The sequence below is a fragment of the Mirounga leonina genome, unplaced genomic scaffold (assembly GCF_011800145.1).
Source record: "Mirounga leonina isolate KUSES-001 unplaced genomic scaffold, KU_Mleo_1.0 Mir_91, whole genome shotgun sequence".
Classification (NCBI taxonomy): Eukaryota; Metazoa; Chordata; class Mammalia; order Carnivora; family Phocidae; genus Mirounga; species Mirounga leonina.
This window is the reverse complement of record NW_023270839.1, coordinates 34,196,638-34,218,296: the sequence shown is the minus strand read 5'-3', so window position 1 is coordinate 34,218,296 and position 21,659 is coordinate 34,196,638. Positions and strand designations below refer to the sequence as shown.

Genomic DNA, 21,659 nt, shown 5'->3' with positions numbered 1-21,659 from the left:
TCCGTTTCTTGTCCTTCACAGAAGTTAAATAACAGCTTGTTAATACCCTTCTGTTTTATTAAACTGTGCTTAGATTTTTCAAAAGAGAAAATAACATTTTTGGCCTCTTAAGTAGGTGGATATTTATCGGGGTTAAAAACAAACAAACATACCTACTGGTTAGTTACTCTGCGGCCTTAGTTTTCGATGCAGAATAATTTTTGTGAGTGCCCAGAGAATCATCAAGAAAAAGAAGGGAGGGCAGAGGAGGGGAGGAGTTGCCAGGAATGTTTATCAGGTTGGAAGTGGCCTGTGGACATTTGATTGAGATGTAACCAGTGCTTTTTCTCTCTTTCTACTTTGCCACAAGAGGAAGAAGATGCGATGAGGTCTGGGTTAGTTTTGTAGAACTGATGCTGCATGTGGTTCTGCAGAAGCCAAATATATCATATAAAGAGTCCCTCTGCAAGGCAGCGTGGGTCGCAAGCCTTCCAGAGCCCTTTTCTGGAGTGTGAGCCCATGGCACTGGTATGCCTTTCTTATGGTAACTCTTTTCCTGGCTGGTTTTTATTTTTTTTTAAAGATTTGATTTATTTATTTGACAGAGGGAGACACAGTGAGAGAGGGAACACGAGCAGGGGGAGTGGGAGGAGAAGCAGGCTCCCCACAAGCAGGGAGCCCAATGTGGGGCTCGATCCCAGGACCCTGGGATCATGACCTGAGCCGAAGGCAGACGCTTAACCATCTGAGCCACCCAGGCGCCCTGTAGCTGATTTTTAAAAACTGCTTTTCCCAGAGCCTCTTAGAATTGCCCTTATAGGAATCCTCCTACACTGTTGGTGGGAATGCAAGCTGGTGCAGCCACTCTGGAAAACAGTATGGAGGTTCCTCAAAAAGTTGAAAATAGAGTTACCCTATGACCCAGCAATTGTACTACTGGGTATTTACCCCAAAGATACAAATGTAGTGATCCGAAGGGGTACGTGCACCCCAATGTTTATAGCAACAATGTCCACAATAGCCAAACTACAGAAAGAGCCAAGATGTCCTTCAACAGATGAATGGATAAAGAAGATGTGGTGTGTGTATGTGTGTGTGTATATATATATACACACATATACATACACATACAATGGAATATTATGCAGCCATCAAAAGGAATGAAATCTTGCCATTTGCAGTGATGCAGTGGATGGAACTGGAGGGTATTATGCTGAGTGAAATAAGTCAATCAGAGAAAGACATGTATCATATGATCTCACTGATATGAGGAATTCTTAATCTCAGGAAACAAACTGAGGGTTGCTGGAGTGGTGGGGGGTGGGAGGGATTGGGTGGCTGGGTGATAGACATTGGAGAGGGTATGGTGAGCGCTGTGAATTGTGTAAGACTGTTGAATCACAGACCTGTACCTCTGAAACAAATAATACATTATATGTTAAAAAAAAAAGAAGAAGATAGCAGGAAGGGAAAAATGAAGGGGGAGAAATCGGAGGGGGAGATGAACCATGAGAGACTATGGACTCTGAGAAACAAACTGAGGGTTCTAGAGGGGAGGGGGGTGAAGGGATGGGTTAGCCTGGTGTTGGGTATTAAAGAGGGCACGTACTGCATGGAGCACTGGGTGTTATACACAAACAATGAATCATGGAACACTACATCGAAAACTAATGATGTAATGTATGGTGATTAACATAACATAATTAAAAAGAAAAGAATTGCCCTTATAAAGGACCCATGTCTCCTACAGAGAAAACAAACAATTTTTAAAAGTGAAATTTAAAATGGTATTTATCTTGTTTCCTTCCACCTCCCCTTTTTCTCAAAGAACCTCCTGATGACCTTTTCTCATCCTACTTTTGAAGTCTGAGCATGTGGCCTTTCCAGATACCCTTATTACCCTTACTCAGAATTTTTCTATCCTTTCTCTAAACTCCCCCAAAAAGTGAACTCCTGGGATGGGGGCAGGAGCCGAGTCTCACTCAGGTCAATGCCCACCACACTTGAGCAGCCCGTGACATCTCCAGTAGGGTGCATGAATGGTGTGAAGGGAAGGGTGGATCTTCTAATATCTTATTCATGTATCATTTGCCATTTTCTCATATGTATTAGATTGATGTCCTAGTGAGTGTAGATTACAATGGCTATCCCTCTTTGTCTTGTCTTTTCTGGCAAATTCAAAATATTTTAGACCCACTTCAAATGGCACCATCTCCAGGAGGTTGGTTCTGTCTTTCCTAGGATAAAGAAATATTATGCACTCCCTGGGCATCCATTTTACATGTGTGTACATGTTGACTTGTTGCTGTATGCGTTACTTCTGTCAGTATCTAGGTGTCCTTCAGTGGACATGAGCTCCCCAAGTGCAGCCACCATGGTGCTCCCAGCTGCCTCTAACTCTAGGACGGGGCCCATAGCTGAACATGCAGGGATCCCACTGTAGAAGTGCCAAGTGAAAGGAAGCCCTGCAGGCCACAGGGTGTTCAGAGGCCACTTCCGGTGTTAGGTCGTAAATCCAGTGAGCAGACAAGGGCTACAGCTTCATCTCCCAAAGGAGGCCGTGGGGCTGGATGAGGTCCTCCTGTCCACATCACCTTCTGTAATCACGTTTAGGCTGTCTTGTCCATTTCCTCGTTAATAGGGCAGTGATCAGCCATCAAAATGTAGCTTATCTTTTGAATCTGGAACGCCAGTATTACGTTGACTGTGATAAGGTTATGGAGGGCAAATAATTTGGATGGCTTGAGAAATTAGGCCAATGTGACCTAGCCATTGTGCGATACATATTGCTTCTGCTTCTGAGTTCTGTCATGTAATTTGCAAAACAAGTCTAGAAAGTTTCTGTTTTATTGCTTATTTTGTTGTTAATTCTACAAAACAATAAGGTTGAAGGAATTATTGGAGACCATTGATCATTTTTTTTTAAATTTTTTTTTTAAAAGATTTTATTTATTTGACAGAGAGAGAGATACAGCAAGAGAGGAACACAAGCAGGGGGGGTGGGAGAGGGGGGAGAAGCAGGCTTCCTGCCGAGCAGGGAGCCCGATGCGGGGCTCGATCCCAGGACCCCGGGATCATGACCCGAGCCGAAGGCAGACGCTTAACGACTGAGCCACCCAGACGCCCCATCCATTGATCATGTTTTAAAAAAGATTTTATTTATTTGAGAGAGAGAGAGCATGAGCGGGGTGAGGGGCAGAGGGAGAAGCGGACTCCATCCCAGGACCCCAGGATCATGACCTGAGCTGAAGACAGATGCTTAAGGGGCTGAGCCACCCAGGCATCCAGACCGTTGATCATTTATTGTGTTATACTCAACGTACTCTTCAGTACTTTATATATGTTATTTTATTTAATCCTTACAGCAACTCTATGAAGTGGGTCTTAATTTCTCCCATTTTGCAAATGAGAAAAGAGCAGCTTAAGCAACACAGTGAGCTGATGTAACTTTTCCTCCCTTCTCTTCGTTCATAGGTGGCAAAGCTGAAATTTCAATCAGATCTCTTAATAACAAAATCTTTGTTCCGCTCATTCTGCAGCATTTGGTGTAAGGAATATTTGGGAACTTAGTGGCTTTTTTTTTGCTAGGAGAAAACAAAGCATCCTAATAATTGCACGTTTTCGGTTCACAGGGAAGCAAGGGCGCCTACCGATACCACTGGCAGAGCCATGATGTCAAGCACAGCGGTGTGGATGACATGGTCCTGCTCTCCAAGATCACAGAGAATGCCATCGTGGAGAATCTAAAGAAGAGATACATGGATGACTACATTTTTGTATCCTTTATTAGTTTCTACGGACTCTTCCAAGTAAGATGACCATATCCACGGCAAAATGCGACGTGTTCCTAGCGTGAGAAGATCCATCTGAAATTCTGAACTTGACACTTGGCGCTCGAGTCCTTGTTACCGTTTCCGAACGTGACTTTGTACTTTTCTGTCCCTTTGTTGAGGTTGTAGGAAGGGCCAAGATGATGCTTTTAAATTATTTTCCTGGAATTTCACAAAATCAAGGTGCAGCCAGTATTCATCTATTTCAGTCGATGGCACTGTACCCTTGACGTGCTTTAGCCACGCACGTGGTATCTAAAACCTCTGCTGTTCCCAGGGAAAGTCCTGATCTGCAGAGAATTCTGTCGATAGAGCTCCCTAGTTGCAAAGCAGACAGTTAAGTCCAGGCCTAAAAGGTTTTAAAAAGATTGCCTCATGCAAAAAATATGCAATTTTGCCAGTTTTTCTGCATTCTTATGTTTACTAAAGGAAACATGAGAAGTGAAGATCAACTATTGAAAATGCCTGATATTCTTGAGTTGTTCTTTATGTTTCAATTTTAGCTTGCCAGATGCCATTTTTTATAGGGCTTTAAAAAATTCAGAATGGAAATTTGATTCAAATGTGTGTTGACTTCATTATAAACAGAGAACTGTGATATTTGCTTAAGTTCCTACAGGATTCAATTTTGTTTGGTACAACTATATAAAGATCTCTTAGTGAAGTTATTGTAAAGTTTTAGATATGCAAAGATCCATGCAAATCTGTATTGCAGTACCAGAAGGTTTAACTGTGATGCTCTTGGTAACTTCTGAAGGCATGGTGTCTCGGAGGACCATTAAAGGTAGAGTCTTCGCAACTATTGTTGCATACGTTTTAGGTTTTAACCCCAAAAGCTTGAAGAGGTCCAGTTTTCACATCTGTAGCTTCTGTTTGTTATTCATACCACTCATCTGACTGTTCGTGAAAAGCACCCATACGTATGCAACCATACTTTCACAGGCAATGCCTTTCTCATCATTGGTGAGTGGGGAGTTCAACACACCAGGATAAGACTAATGCATATATTCAACATACCCGCCAATACTAATTAACAAAATTATTCCAAGACACTGGGTTGGTTCTGACCAATACTGTGCTGTTTCTTATTTGCCACAGGAAATTTTACCAAATCTCTGGGTAGTTACACGCCTAAACCCCTGCTTTTTTTTTTTTTTTTTTTTTTAAAGATTTTATTTATTTGACAGAGAGAGAAACAGCGAGTGCAGGAACACATGCAGAGGCAGTGGAAGAGGGAGAAGCAGGCTTCCCAGGGAGCAGGGAGCCCGATGCGGGGCTCTATCCCAGGACCCTGGGATCATGACCTGAGCTGAAGGCAGACGCTTAAGGACTGAGCCACCCAGGCGCCCTAAACCCCTGATTTTAAGCATTAACAGATATATTTGGATTTGTTAGCTACATTAATAATAGCATCTTGATTGGGGGAGGTGGCCTACCGCCTACAAATGAAATCTGCCCGCTGCCCATTTTATGCCAAAGCTTTTACTGAAATACAGCCGTACTCATTCTTGTACTTTTGCCTGTGCCCACTTGCAGTCGACAAAGGCAGGGGTGAGTAGTTGCCACAGGACCGTAGGACCTAACATAATTACTTTCTGGCCCTTTACAGAAAACTTGAGCTGACTGCTAGGTACCTGGGCAGAGGTTCCTTTTCATTTACTTGTATGGAAGCAGTTGTATTCAGTGGTAAGTTTTCCTTATATTTGGTCAAAAAATTGAAATATGCTCACTTTAAGCTGGGCTTATCATCATGAAAACATGGCAGTCACTTTTCTGTGCAAGTCCCGTGGCTTGGGGTAACAGGCAGGGGCTGAGGGTTGGGTGCAGGCTGTGGATCTGGACTGCCTGGCTTCCAGCCTTACTCTGCACAGGCTTGATGACCTCATGCAAGTTTTGTGATCCTTGTGCCTTGATTTCCTCACCTGGAACATGGGGATGATAATGAAATCTCCCACATGAGGCTATTGTAGGGTTAAGTGAAATAATGCGGCAAGTAACAGTAGGCATTACTTGTCATTATCATATACTAAGGCAAGTGTATAAGTTCCTTCCGCATTTCTGAGTTATGTTCCAAAAATTCAATCTTAAAGTTGCTTATTGAATATTCAAATGCACTTTACCATAGAAACTGTTTTAAATGGAGGATTGGTTTATTGACAAGCCCATAAAAGGTGAATTTCCACTGAATATAGTTGAACAAATTATTTATTGGAATGTTCTTAGAACATGTTCTTAGAACATAGAATGTTCTTATTATGTTGTTTACATAGAAACATGGTTTTTGAAAAGCTGAGTAAGAAAGCAAAAGGATTTGTTAGTGGTTGTCAGCAGCCAGTCCATTCTCCTCATAGTCTACCCCAAAACTAGGGACTTTCTTTCATATATCTTCTTACAAAAACAAAAACTCTTTAAAGCAATACGTGTTCATTTAACATGATTTATAAAATGTAGTCAACCAGAAAGGAGAACTTTAACATCACCTCCAATCCCACCATAACCTCTTGGTGTATATTTTTCAATTTAACTGCATATAGACATGCATATATAAATATAAATAATAAATGTAAGTATAAATATAAATATTTGTGGGGGGCCTTCTTGTTAATTTTAACAAAAACAGCACCATCTTGCCTTGTATAGTTTTTAGTTTCATGCATAATTCTTGGCATGGTGCATTGTATTAAGTACTCATTGAAAATCTGTTGACTATCAAGATTTGCTTTTTATATTCAGACAGCAGAATTTTTAAATGACTCACACAGAGGGGGCTGATCGAGCCTTTGAATTAATGCCTTTGAATCAATGGCTGACTAATCGTGTGCCCTACCAAGGAAATGAGTTAGCTGACCACTAATGACTTTGTGTTTTAGAAATCTCTACCCACTCAATACACAAGAAACTCAGCATCCGTGTGCTTTCCATCAAGAGCACAGAGCAGCTTTCAGCTTTGAGGAAGCTTGATGATTGTTTTGGATGTTTATGAAATAATACCAAGGGTCTAACTGCAGATCTTTGCCTCTGTTAAGTGATAAAAGCCTCCTTTATCCATTCAGTGCTATGGTAATATTATTATGATAGAGCAAGATTATTTTAAACAAGAGGATTTTTTCCCTCTCACTCCTAAGCTTAATAGTTAAGGCAAGAGGAGATTCCATTTCATATTAAGTTATAACATTGCTTATTGTACCTCTTCGACATTGAATACCAGCACATTGTTTCATATTGAAGGTCCGCATTTGGAACAATCAATTGTTAATACATTCAGGCTGAATGCACATTTCTTTGTTCTACATTAGGGGGAAAAATCTGCTTAGAAAATGCTAACACTGGGGCGCCTGGGTGGCTCAGCTGGTTGAGCATCTGCCTTCGGCTCAGGTCATGATCCCAGGGTCCTGGGATCGAGCCCCGCATCGGGCTCCCTGCTCAGCGGGGAGCCTGCTTCTCCCTCTCCCACTCCCCCTGCTTGTGTTCCCTCTCTCGCTGTCTCTCTCTCTCTCTCTCTTTTAAATAAATAAATAAAATCTTTAAAAAAAAATCTGCTTAGAAAATGCTAACACTGTTTACCAATAAAACCCTGTAATTTTCAGCTATTTATCCTAAGACAAGGAAGGTTTAATTTACCATCCGTTTTTTCCTGAATGTTGCCACACTTCTTAAAATTACATTCTAAAATACATGAGGAAAACATTGCAGTATTCGCTCTTGTGCTTGGCGAGACATCATTTATAGCCACTTCGCCGACGAAAATAGTTCCTGTGCACAGCACTCCACACTCATTTGGTCCAGCGTTCTCCCAACTTGTTTTTACTCAAAGACCACACTCAAGTGTGTTTGGCATTTTCAGCCCTTGAATTAGTTGAGGCTCTTGGGCCAGACCAACCAGAGCCCAAAGCAGTGCAGTAGTTTTGAGTGAGGTTTGGCCCTGGGCAGTCCGTTCACGTGGAGGGGGCCACGTGCTGGAGGGACATGGGTGTCGGTCTGGCGGCTGGAGCCAGGGGCTCAAGGACCAGCTCGACCGGTCTCCCCATATGTGACTTCAGGCAAGTCACGTCACCTCTCCATTCCTCCTTAGTGATAAACCAGGGAAGTCACCTAGATCAGTGTGGGTGGTTTTGGGGAATTCACTGACTATTAAAAACATTTTTTTTTTAAGTTAAATTCAGCTTTGCCTATAAGACCATGAAAAACAAACTTACAGAAGTTGTATTACCATCACATTTCATAAAAGGAAGAATATTCTAATACCCCGAAAGTAGAAGGGAAATACGCTAAGAATAAAGGACGGTCCTTTATATTGAATACATTGAGCTTTATGAAAAATGCAACGCATGTTTCTTTTTTTTGTCATCCTTGCTGCAGAGCAATGAAAACTCATAGATCCACCACCAGCGTTTCGAGAACCAATCAATGAAAGATCTGTTGGGTCTCCTCTGTCTCATATATTCTATTAGACAAGATGGCATGTCTTTTGTTTTTGTCTGGTTGGTGCGTGTGTGTGTGTGTGTGTATCATAGCCTCATATCTCCATACATTCTGAAAATTAACCTTGGGCCACACCTTCACATCCAAAGATTACGTGGGTAGAGACAGTTTACGTTCCAATTCTGCCTGAGCAGCTTTTTCCAAAGGCACACCTGAATTATGTAGTAGGGAGTGGGAGTAAGTTGTCTGGGAAATGACCCCACCCAGTAGGAGACCTGGGCTCTCAGAGAAGTGGCTGAGGTCTCTGCAGGCACAGCCAGGTGGAAAACAGGGCAGGCCGTTAGATAAACAATTAGGCCAAATTCATACCTGAAATAACTAAAATATGTGTGTTTTCTTCAAATTCTACACTAATTATCTTTTCTCAGTTCTTCTGATTTAGGTAAGTGTGTAGCTACTTAGCATAGCCAGGATCTGCATTATTCACCTCAAACCAAACTTTATTTTTCAGAAATCCTCCCAAATAAAATTGACTTCGAGAGCCCTACTGGGAGGTTGAGGGAATAGCTATAATTTTCCCTCTTCTCCTGAGTCATTGATTCAGGATTGGCCTAGAATAATCTGAAAGAGGTTTTTTTCTCTGTCTTCTTACCAGGCCCTTACCTAGAATTTATGTAGATGACTTAGTGAAAATCAAGACTTTCTAAGATGTTTTTTCACATAGTAGATTATTAACGGTAAAAAAAAAAAAAAAAAAGTATTGGTTCCTACAAGAGCTCTCATGCAGCCCAGTCCATGTTTATCCAATAGCCAAGGGCTTGGTGGGTAGGAAGGGGTTGGTGGGGAGCTGATACCTGTGGCCCATGTCCTCAGGCAGCTCTTTCTTCTTTGTGTGCAGTGCTGATTTGTCTAGGACAGGTGGCCTTCACAGCAGTCCCTTTACAACTAAGGGAAGGCGCACCCTCCTCCACGAAAAGATCATACTTGGCCAGGTGTGTTTTCATATCGAGGTAAATGGACCCTAGACCTCTCCCCTGCTGAAATGAGGATGGTCGCAGCAGTGCTGTATTCCTTGAAAATTGGGTTTACCATAAGAATGACTGTATTTGTTTAGCATGAGAGTCAGAATGAGGGCCAAACGACATTCATTCAGTTTTGATTTGGTCCCTGTCATGTGAAAAGGATACTAAAAAAAAAAATCAACTAAGGGTTATAGAATATTGTGTCCTCAAAGAATCACAGAATCTAAATTGTAAGAGACATAAAGCTTGCTAATTGAGCCCCTGTCCACCCTGCATGAAATCCTTGTGCTGCCAATTTAGGATTGCCAGATAAAATGCAGATGCCTGGTTAAATTTGAATTTCAGATAAACACCAAATTATTTTTTTAGTATAAGTGTGTCCCGAAGTATTGCTTGGGGGCATACATACCTATTTGGGGGGGGGCAAGGGGAATATATATATATATATAACAAATTCATTATTTATCTGAACTTCAAATTTAACTGGGTTTTGTATTTTATTTGCTAAATCTGGCAGCACTGCCAGTAATAATAACAACAATACTTGCTGACTTAGAAAGACATTATAGCTTTTTTTTTTTTAAAAAGATTTTATTTATTTATTTGAGACAGAGTGAATGAGAGAGACAGAGAGCACATGAGAGGGGGGAGGGTCAGAGGGAGAAGCAGGCTCCCCGCCGAGCAGGGAGCCCGATGCAGGACTCGATCCCGGGACTCCAGGATCATGACCTGAGCCGAAGGCAGTCGCTTAACCAACTGAGCCACCCAGGCGCCCGACATTATAGCTTTTCGATTAAGAGTGTGAACTCTAGAACCAGACTGCCCGGGTTTGAATCCTAGCTCTGCCACTTACTAGCTTGGGACATCGAGCGAGTTTTGGTTTTTTTTTCCTTTAATTAAAAACTTTTTTTTTCTGAGTAAGTTTTAAAATTTCTCTATGCCTCAGTTTCCTCACAGTAAAACAGGAGCAAAAGGGTAATAGGGTTGTTGTTAGGGGCCTAATTTGTACCCCGTAAATGTGTTTGTGTTCGATCAGTGTTTGTATTACCAACACTTAACAGAGTCTCGGCTACAACATCATGGATGTTTCTTATCTGCTTAATAATTTTATTTTATTTTTTAAAGATTTTATTTATTTATTTGAGAGAGAGAGAATGAGAGAGAGAGAGCACAAGAGGGAAGAGGGCAAAGGGAGAAGCAGACCCCCCGCCGAGCAGGGAGCCCGATGCGGGACTGGATCCTGTGATTCCAGGATCATGACCTGAGCCACCCAGGCGCCCGAGGCTTCTATACTGTTGATTTAATCCGCGTAATAAGCCTATCAAGTAGGTGGTATTGTACCCCATCATCCATTAGCCACTGCTTAGCGACATGACCTGCCCAAGGTCAGAGTCAAACTTGGCTTGGGTAAAGTGGGCACTCTGACTGGATTCCCTTAGCCGCTCTATTTGACATCCAGGTCCTTTATATTAATATATAAATGTCCCCTTGGGGGAGGAAGTGTCACAGTTTTACATCTTACAAATTTTCCAAAATTTCAAAATCATTGATTAAAAGAAACGATTTTGAGTATGTGTATTTTGCTGTGTTTGTTGTTCTCTCTCTCTCTTTTTAAATAATTGTTTTTCCTCTATGAGGGGAGGGAGTTTAACTCTTCTGTTTTGTTCACCGCTGTATCCCCCGGCATCCAGAACGTGCCTGGCATGTTGTGGACACCCACTTCAAACCAGTCGATTATTGAATAAATGGAAATATTTTTTACGTTATAATAATACTTCATCTATTGGGACATATTAAAATGTGCTGTATGAAACAGTTAAGACTCAGTATGAATGCTTTCTCTTCTGATAGGCCTTCCTGGATTCCCCATGCAGAAATAATACCTTCTTCCCCTACACCTGATCTGTGTGGATTTGTGATTTTCTGCTCCAAATAATGTCTTACAGATATAACTCAGCTCCCCATAGCTTCTAAGGAGTAGGACTGTTCAGTTCATCTTGTATCCCTCTATTTGTTAAATGAGTAAGTGAATACATATTTAGTCTACCTAAGAGATATGAAAGTTTCCAGGAAAAGATAATATTTGAGCAAAGGAATGATGACTGCTCTTTTCACTCCTAGGTCATCTCTGTTTTGTGTTGTTTTGTGTTTTCCTTAGCCATACATGTCACCAGTCTTAATAATGATTTCTTTTTGGAACAGCTTGGTAATTAAGCTCATTACTCTTCCTGGAGAGGAACCAAACCTGAGCTAGTTGGTAATTGCTTTTGTCTTTATTTGTAATCTTTTAGAAAACAAGTATCTGAGCTTTTTGTTTGAACAGTCATTATGAATTCTTGATAACATCTGGTTACTTAATTTGAAAAATGTGTAGCTATGAAGATTAATGCTGGACCTTAACTGGATATAAATTCAGACATACATAGGATCCGTATTAATCTCAGTCAACCCTTTCAAGCAGATGCCATATTTTGGGGAAAAGGAAATTGAAATGTACCAAGGAGCGGTAAGTTATATGCCACATAAATTACTGTGGTGTTTGGGGCTTTTATGCTGCATGGGTAATTTTTCCTGAAGTTGGCAATACATTTGCATTTTCTTATTGTGAATTATTTATTGGGGAAGATAAGTAGGTGACATTGTTTGATTTTTAATGATGTGCTGCTCTTTAGAAGGCAGCTCAAAGAAGCGTAGGACTATCTAATATAGGAATATTATATACAAATTTAGTCAAATAGGATGTAGGACCTACAGCTCGGTGGGGGAAGGGGGAATTCCTCCTTCCACACAGGCCACAAAATTCTAAGGACTGAAAAATCAGTAACGGGTAAAAAATAAATAGGGCGGTGAGAACCATTCCCTCCAAATCAGAACCTCAGTTAAGCTATGGCTTTGAATGGAACCTGAAAAATGAATCTTTTCATAACTTCTTTTGTTAATGTGACCCTGGTCCCTACTGAGATCCAGCTCCGTAGCCATTTTAGTTGTGTGTAAAAATAGAAACTGTAAATCTAATGAATATATTTCATTTACGTGGTTCAGCACTTCCCCAGGCCTCCCTTTCCCTGTATCTTTTCCCTTCTTTCCTCTGCAGCAGAAGTACGAGAGCGTTCATTAATCCTGACCCCTGGAAAACAAACAAAAGAGAGCCCACACAAATTCATCAGTTGAAGTGAAAGGCAATTTACCCAGAGCAAGAGCCCACCCCATTGTTGCCAGATGAATGGTGCTGGTAGCTGGAGCCCAAGGAGGCTGCCACGCGAAAGACCTTTGATAATGCTGCCTTTATGGGAGCCCAGCACAAGGGACACACTGTCAGCAGGGGCTGGGCCTTGCCCTGGCGCCCTGAACCGGGGCCCCAGGGCAGCAGGCTCGGAGCCGGCTCCTCATTCTCAGTGACGGCCAAGGCCAAGGCCAAGGCGGGATGGCTGGGAGTGCCGGGCATTCGTGTTGTTTCTCTCCCGTTCTCTGAAAACCGTTGTTACACGAGTCCCTTTTCGACCATTTATCTCTTAAAAAGTTCTCTTTAAAGAAATGCCCTAGAATTTTTAAAAATACATTTATTCTTAGCTGCTAATGCTAAGAGTGTTGTAAAATTGGTATTTACTGAACGCTAGGTACTCTGTTACACCACAACAATAATTAAACAGCCCTGGGTGCTGACTGTATGTTACTGTCCAGCCCCATTTCACAGATGAGGAGAGTAAGGCTCAGAGACGTTAAGTACGCAACTCTGTTGAGTGTGGGACAGTATTATCCCTACTTGAGAGATGGGACCAGGGAAGGGTAAGACAGAGTCTACATGTCTTCTCACTGGATCTGCCATCTAACATCACTCTTTGATGTTAGATAGTCTTAAAGGTAAGGCAACTTCTCTTCAGCTTTCTAGCACATGAAGTATTTTTCTTTTCAGTAATTTTTGAGGTAGTGGTGTTAAACTTCAAGAAACTGAGGGAAGTGGGGCTGAAATCGTCCTGACACAATAAACTTATTGGCGAATTTGTATTCAGGCATAGCTAAGCTAGCCCATGAGACTAAAGCCCCAGGAGAATATCTTGGTGTGGTAGGATTTTTTTTCCCTGCCCATTGAGATGAAACAAACTGGTCAAATCAATTTATCCCTTTAAAGAACTACTCCTCTCGCCCTCTTCTTAGGGAAAATGTTTAGGTTTTCTCCTCACTCATAGACAGCTTCACTTCAGCATCTCCAACTTACCTGGGCTTTCAGCATCTCCAACTTACCTCTTAGAAAAAAATTACGTAGGAATTTAGAATTCTAGTGAAAGTCAGATCCAGGTTTTTAGTAGGCCTCTCTTAAGACCTGTTGCCCAGATGTCTTCAGAAACATTTAGAAATGGAATTGTCATCTGCAGAGGCATGTTGGGAGGAAGGGTGTGGTGCCGGAGTATCTGAAGATGTCTTCATGTCTGAAGGCTGAATCACACTCTTGCTGATGGAGGAGTCCTTCCCAGTCCCATCCTCATTTTCTTAGGTGTAACTCCTGATGACCTAGGCAAGCTTATGAATTCCTGTGTTACACAAGCCTTAAGATTGGAACTGTACAGGGGCAAATCCATTGCTAAGACCAAGAAAAGAAATGTGATGTGTTGCTCTATCTGACCATGGTTTTGCTTTTGTTTTTTGCTTCTCTAGGCACAGTATGAAAACCCACCACATATCTATGCTCTTGCAGATAATATGTACAGAAACATGATCATTGACAGAGAGAACCAGTGTGTCATCATCAGGTATGGGAAAGAGCCTTATTAGGAATAGAGGGTGTGAGACCCTGCCAGGGTTAGCATTCATGGTCAAGGAACAGTGCTTTTTCTATAGCTGCTGGTGTCAGAAGCTGGTTGACGTACCCGAGAAACAAGCGGGCCATCTGCTTTGTCTTGAGTTATTTTATAACTCCAAATCATAAAAAATTTTGCTTCCATGGGGTTGTGGTTTATACTCCTGTAGCTGAGGGCATTAGGCTGGAGGGCGCATGGTGCTAGCCTGACTCTGTGATTGGGCCCGGAACTAGCATCATAAAACATCTCTCTTCCCACTTGACCATGGCTTCACTCTGAAATGGAGATCCTTTATCAGGAGTACAATAAGTGTGCTTCACTATTTTTGTCAGCTGGAGTCCTTTTCCCTAAGTCCCTCTTTTTCCTTTCCTTAGTAATTTAGTAGTTCAAGTTCAAACTTTTTTGGTATACTTTGTCATTTGCTTTTAATCTTCTGAGGGCATCCCTGGCAAACAGCAGCCTTGGGTGTCTTTGGCTACATCTCAGAATCCTTCTAACCTGAGCCAACTCTTGAGTCTTTGCTGGGTTTAAGTGCTTTCACGATTTTGTTTACTGTTACGAATTTTCAAACATACAGAAAATATAAATATCCGCACTCGCATCACTTAGAACTTGGCAGTTATTAACATTCTGTCACATTTGCATTCATCTTTTTAGTTCTTCCATTTTTTAACTGAAGTACTTTCGAAAATTTTTAAGCTCTGGATATTTATAAACAAAGGCAAGATGAGAAAGAGTATTATAATATGCTCCTGTGGATCTGTCACTCAGCTTGTACAGATAGTACTTATATGGCCAATCCTCTGGTCCTTCTACCCTGCCCCTTCTTGGTTGGTTGTTTATTTATTTATTTATTGAAAGATTTTATTTATTCATTTGAGACACAGAGACACAGAGAGAGGAGAGCATGAGCAGGGGGCAAGACAAAGGGAGAGGGAGAAGCAGGCTCCCCGCCGAGCCAGGAGCCCGATGTGGGGCTCGATCCCAGGAGACCTGAACCGAAGGCAGACGCTCAACCATCTGAGGCACCCAGGCGCCCCCCCCCCCCCCGCCCCCCGCTTGGTTATTTAAAGCAAATCCTAGGTCGAGCATCATTTCACTTGTCACTGAATTAGAATGTGCCTCTCAACGATCATTCTTATCATACCTGAAAAATGAATAATTCTTTTAATGTTATCTAATGTTACCAGTGTTCCAATTCCATGTCTTGTTTATAGTTGGTTTGTTTTTACTCAGGTTCCAAACAAGGCTCACCCATGGCACTTGGTTGTATGTATCGCAAGTCTCCGAATCATTAACAATTTCATCTTTTTGTTTTCTGGCACTTGTCTGTTAAAGAAAAAGTTGTCTGTCCTGCAGAATTTTCCACAGTCTGGGATTAGCTGGTTGTGTACTGTCACATTGCACTGTCTCCTGTATTTCCTGTAAATTTGTCATTAGATCTAAAAGTTTGATCAGGTTCAGGTTTACTATTTTGGCAAAAACATTTCATCTGTGATGCTGTGCACTTAATGCCTGTTGGTCTCTCTTGGTGTGATGTTCAGATGACCAGTGGGTCCCTCCATTATAAATTCTCATCTCACATCATGGTTTCATTAGTGGTTGAAAAATAGTTATTTTCTAATTCCGATATTCTTTCTATGTTTATTACTTGGAATTCTTTCATTTAGTTACCCTAAAGTACAATTTATGTGGGAAAATGAGATACAAGGCTTGATTTGTTGTCTGTATTTACCAGTTTTTGAAACAATGAGTTGATGCCCTAACAACCTCCCAAAGTTAACTGTTGTTTTCAGTATCTTTCCAAACTAATGGATTTTAAATATCTTACCTGTTTACACTTACATGGTGATTTTCTTTGGGGCTCAAATGGTCCTGTCTTCGGCCATTGAGAGCTGTTTGTATTGGCTCCCATGTGCCTTTGATGTGACCTGAGTAGACTTTGATAGTTTCCTTATTTAAGATGCCAGGCTCTGGGGCGCCTGGGTGGCTCAGTCGTTAAGCATCTGCCTTCGGCTCAGGTCATGGTCCCAGGGTCCTGGGATCGAGCCCCACATCAGGCTCCCTGCTCAGCGGGAAGCCTGCTTCTCCCTCTCCCACTCCCCCTGCTTGTGTTCCCTCTCTCGCTGTCTCCCTCTCTGTCAAATAAATAAAAATAAAAATTAAAAAAACTTAAAAAAAAAAAGATGCCAGGTTCTCAGGATGCCTGGCTGGCTCAGTCGGTGGAGCATGTGACTCTTGATCTCAGGGATTTGAGTTCAAGCCGCACGTTGGGTGTAGAGATTACTTAAAAAGAAAATCCTAAAAAAAAAAAAAAAAAAATCAAGCTCTCTTGTATATTTTCTGCTGAGCCCTCAAGTCAGCCATTTCACCAAAAAGTCCTGGTTCATTTTATTGGGAAATGGCATTTAGAGACCACCAATCTAGGCACTAAGAGTGCTAAAAGGCAAAAAAAAAAAAAAAAAAAAAAAAACCTTTTTAAAGAAAAACAGTGAAACATGAGTTCATACTGATAATTTCCAGTTTATTTTTAAGATTATAGGGTTTTTGCTTCTTTGATATTTGTATTTGTACCCCATTTTTTCTTTTTTTTAAAAGATTTTATTTATTTTTTATATATTTTTTAAGATTTTACTTATTTATTTTAAAGAGAGAGAAAGAGAGGGATAGAGAATCTGAATTGGACTCCACCCTCAGCTTGGAGCCCAAGGCAGGGGTCAATCCCCGATCCTTGAGATCAGGACCTGAACTTAAACCAAGAGTTAGAGTTCCCTCCCCTCCCCTCCCTCCCCCTCCCCTCTCCTTTCCTCTCCTTTCCTTCGTTTTTTATTCTACCATAGTTTTCCTACTCCCACCATTGTTTTTTCATGTTGAGTGAAGAGAGCAACCCAGTTTCCTTACAGACACACCTTCTAGATTTGTCTAATTGTTCCCTGATGGTCTCATTACACTAATTCCTTCAACTGGATTTCTGTAAATTGGAAGTTAGATTTACATACTTGATTAGATGCAGATTAAGTCCCTTTGGGAGGGATACATGGGTGCTGATGAGTTATTGCTTAGCAGGAAATGCTTCTGTGTGACCCCAAATGGAGGTCGCTGACCAGTAGATAGGTAGGAGGTGTTTTCTTGCCCAGAATTAAAGGAGAGAATATAGGGTGAGTTTTCTGATACACTCCCTTGCCTTTTGTCCTTCCTTCCGGGACCCTAGTGAGATGAGGAAGAAGGGAATGGTCTTGTTGGCTGCTTCAGGGACCCAGCCCACATCTCTCCCATTCAAATCCCCCTCACCGTCACTGCAGGTGCGCGGGCACTGAAGCCGGACACGTGCCTTTTCTAGAATCCCTTTTCAGCTGTTCAGGTGGCAAAGACTTGAAGACCCTGCTCCAAGATTTCTTGGTGGCGGCTGGGCTATAATTCAGGAGATGGTAGAACAAAGAGCTGCTTTGGCTCCTGACACTAACTACCCAGACTTGGGCCAAACTTCACCAGTTAAGGCACAGTCCTGCGGAAGGCTGCTTGCACTTTAGATACCGGCTGCAAGTTTGGGAGTTCCCAGGCCACCCTCACTTCTGACCAGCTGGTTACAAGTTCAGGGGTTCCCACCACCTCAATAATTTACCAGACTGGCTCACAGAACTTAAAAAAGTGCTCTGCTTGCGGTTGCAGTTTGATTATAGCAAAAGGATACACATCAGAAGCAAACAAAAGAAGGTCTGGGAGGGGTCCAGGTGTGAAGCTTCTGGTCATCCTCCCCCTGGAGTCATGGATGGTGTTACCTCCTTCCAGTTATGATGTATGAGTCGGCAGTAGCCTTGCCAACCAGGGAAGTTTACCCAAACCTTTGTTGTCCAGAGTTTTAATCTGGGCTCAATCACATGCTGCCTTTAGTCTCCAGCCCCCCATGAAGTTTCGGGCTAATACCTGTAGTCTCTAGTTCCTCCAAGGGTCAGTCCTTACGCGATGCTCTCCAAAGCCCTTATAAATCATTGTCCAGTTCCCCAAGCCCCCAGGCAAACAGAGGCGCTCAAGTCAGGCAGGATATTCCAAGGGCCCTAGAGATTCCCTTGTGAGGCAGAAGGTAAAAGCCTGACCTCTCTTTGTGTTAATTCCTCACTACCTAAGAGCTGTGGTTCATCTGCTTTCAGAAAGTAGTTTTGCTGTCTCTGAGATTCTGTGGTTCCATCTCCCCAGCCCTGGGATCCCGGGCAGCAAACCTAACATTTGTCTGGGCCTCAGTTTCTTCCTCTATGGGTGAACTTATTGACCAGATGACCTCTGAGGTCTCTCCCGGTTTTGGAACTCTTTCTTCCAGATAATGCTGGAGGGAAGGGAAAGCAGGGAAAGGCTGTTTTCAGTAGAGAGGCCCAAGTTTGCGGCCACTTGGGAGATGCTGGGAGAGCTGGGGGCTGAGTGGAATGCTGCTTGCCTGAATGCATTTGGGAACAGAAAACAAACCCATTTTCCTGGGGGCTGGTAGAGAAGCCTGCTCCTTGCATTAAGGGCTTCTGTCACGGCTGGTAAGACAGGGAGTTTTTAGAATCATTTCATTAGGAAGAAAAAAAATTCATGATGACCTCATCTCTCCTGTGTTCTTTTGGACCTTCACCTCCCAATTTCCCAGGTGTGACTTTGTCTACATGATGAAATGTACACTCTTTACAGGGGACGATGGCAGCACATAGGGGCAGTGTTATTGATTTCCTCCCAGACTTACTCATGTTTTCCTAAGAGGTGGATATGGTGACAGGATGGATTGGCGGTTGACTATTCCGGGACTAGAAATCAGTGTAGCAAATTGAATTTAAAAAGAAAGAACTCAAGAAAGAAGACAGGCTGCTTTCTCAAGTACAGGCCTCCATCCAAGCTTTGGTCCTGAGTTTTGCAAACGTTTATAGACTTGATTTGTCAAAATAGCTGGACTTGAGCAGTCTCAGGGAGACTGACTCTGGCCAACTATTCTCACGAATGAGCGTGAATTAGACTTCAGTTCATGATTTTATAAGGAGAATTCTGCCCTGGACAGCTCAGTTAATTATTTCCCTGGAACAGAGTCCACGAGGGGAGCCAGATTCCCGTTATAGGGTGGAATTCAGGGCAGAGGGATGATCATATTGGCTCATGCCATCAGATCATGGCCCCTACCTCTATCTGGAGACAGCAAAGTAGGGTGTTGCTCTACTCTTCAGGGGTCTGTTTGCCTGGGGAAAACCCATCATTTCTGCTGTTCATTTTACTGGCCTGACTCCCATGTAGGTCAGCTCCCTTTTACTAACCTACGCTCTCCTGCCAGCCCCTGCCATCCGTCAGGTCAAGTCCTAGTCAGGAATAAACACCCAGGATTTGCCTTAGGTGTTCCGCGAGTCTTCCCCAACAGCCCACTGGCAGATGGGCCAGGAGAGTGGCTGCTCTCGATGCTACTTTCCTCCACCATCCCTTGCATTCTCTAATTTAACTTTCCAGGGATAAAGATTTCCAATTCCCGAATTGCCTTATGAGTTCAGCAGCTATGAAGATATCTAGGCTCCACATCCAGAGATTCTGTTTCAACTGATTTGTGGTGGTGGGCCCAGAGCATCAATATCTTTATTCAAGCTCCCCAATTTTTCTAGTTGAGAACCAAGATTAAGGCAACTGGAATCCTAGTTCCTAGTCACCTCTTGTGTTGAAGCGCTGCTAACGCGGGCAAGGTAAACCCCCCTGAGTACCGGCCCTCTGCTGGGCGCTCTCTGCACGTGTTGCCTCATCCTCCTCACAGCTGCTCTGGGTCTCGGCATTATTGTTTCTCAGGGTTCCATCCAGAAAAGAAGGCTTAAGAGAACTCAAAAGATCCTCCAACTAGTATGTGGCAGAATCTCTGTTTGAACTTCGCCCTGTCTGACTTTAAACCCCATGCACTTTCTCTACACTCTACTGTCATGACACCTCTCTGTGTCTCAGATGTCCCACATTTCCATGGAGGTGATAAGGCTACCATATACTGTGACGAAAGATTAGTTATCTAGGACTTGAGCTCCTATGGTAAAGGTCTTCTCCCACCCAAACCACAGATGCTTGTTTTACCTAATCCTTTATAGGTTGTTGGCCATGATGCCTTCTGCAACCCAGGAGGCTGATGATTGTGCTTTGTCATCAGTGGAAGACAGACAGATGGACTTACTGAACAAACATGACCTTATGAATGTGTGAATCTCAATTTCTTCCATATGTGAAGACGCATGTATACACTAGATGGCCATACCTGGGCCATTTCTTTATCTTGATTTACTTGTTAGCCCTGGACACGTGTGAGGGAATTATGGGTGTGTATTGATTCATGCATTTGGTGCATTTCATCAATGGAGGAAGCCAGCGGGTCACTTTTCCAGATAACCCTGCTTTTCACCCCATGCAAGCCATGTAGTTTAAAATATGTGCATTTATCAAAGATAACCCTCGTGCTATAAAAAATTACGCATATTTGGCACATAAAAATAACAGTATGTTATGAAATTGACCTATACGAAATAATAGAATTCTAATAATTATTAAGTAAACATTTAATAAAGATTCATTTTCTTTATCTTTTCAGAATTTAGGAAATCTCTTGATGATGTACACGATGATGTACACGATGTTTAAGAAGCTATCTTGAAAAGTTTCAATGGACATGTTCTTTTGATAAATTTATAAGGAGACATATTTAAATTATTTGAGTTCTTCTCAACTAAAAGTTGGGGTCATTCTTTATCAAATGGGCGTTAACAGTATCATGTTACGTGAAGACATGAGAGAGAACTCCAGTTACAAGAAATGAGAGAGCCTGTATCTCAAGTGTAGGCCTTTCTCCTAACCTGCAGGGTCAAAAACTATGGCCCATTGCATGTTTTTGTAAATAAAGTTTCACTGGAACAAAGCTACATCCATTTGTGTATATTATCTTTGCTTCTGTGCTAAAACGACACAGCTGAGCAATGACAGAGACCATAACTGGGCCTTTATGGGAAAAGTTTACCAACTCCTGCCTGAAGCACAAGTTATCGTTGTAATAATCCCATTTATGTGACATACAGCATCTCATATTTCACAAATTTATAATGGTTTTTTTTATTTTTACCCCAGAACTTACTCCTTCACCAACCCTCTCCCAAACATGGTTGCTAGATGAATGCTCTTAAACTGTCGTATCATTTAAACTGTGTTCACTTCTGCCAAAATACCTCAGTGGCTCTCCATTGCCTAGTTCAGTCCAAAGTCCCTAACTTGAATAGAGACCAAAGTCCCTACCTTGGGACACCTCCCACTCTATTTTCTCCTACTCTAACCAAATTACTCTATTTTTTTCCCCTCCAATGGGTCAAGTTCACTTCTGCATCCAAGTCCTTGCCTGGGTAGTCCCCCCCTGCCCTTCTCATCAGTCTCAAGCCAGTGATCCCTCCATTTCCTGAATTTCAGTAGCACTTCATATAGCCCTCATTTTCACCTACTTCGTATTATGATTATTTAATTTGCATGTGCTTATTTTAAGTCGTTTTTCGATCCTTGATGACTAGAAACTGGTGTTAGGCTTCTTGGGTTCTCTAGTACACAATAAATGTTTATTTCATGATACTTTTGAAACTGGAACACTT

The 21,659-nt window shown here is 42.2% G+C and overlaps 1 protein-coding gene across 2 annotated transcripts in view; it reads left to right on the top strand.

The window, feature by feature from the left end:
• Positions 1-21,659, top strand: part of MYO1E (myosin IE) — a 193,375-nt gene that overhangs the window by 77,514 nt on the left and 94,202 nt on the right. For both annotated transcript variants that reach the window (XM_034994724.1, XM_034994725.1), the window contains 3 exons: positions 3,612-3,755; positions 11,670-11,759; positions 13,907-14,001. In XM_034994724.1, coding sequence (XP_034850615.1) covers positions 3,612-3,755; positions 11,670-11,759; positions 13,907-14,001 — 329 coding nt within the window. The remainder of the gene's footprint in view (positions 1-3,611; positions 3,756-11,669; positions 11,760-13,906; positions 14,002-21,659) is intronic.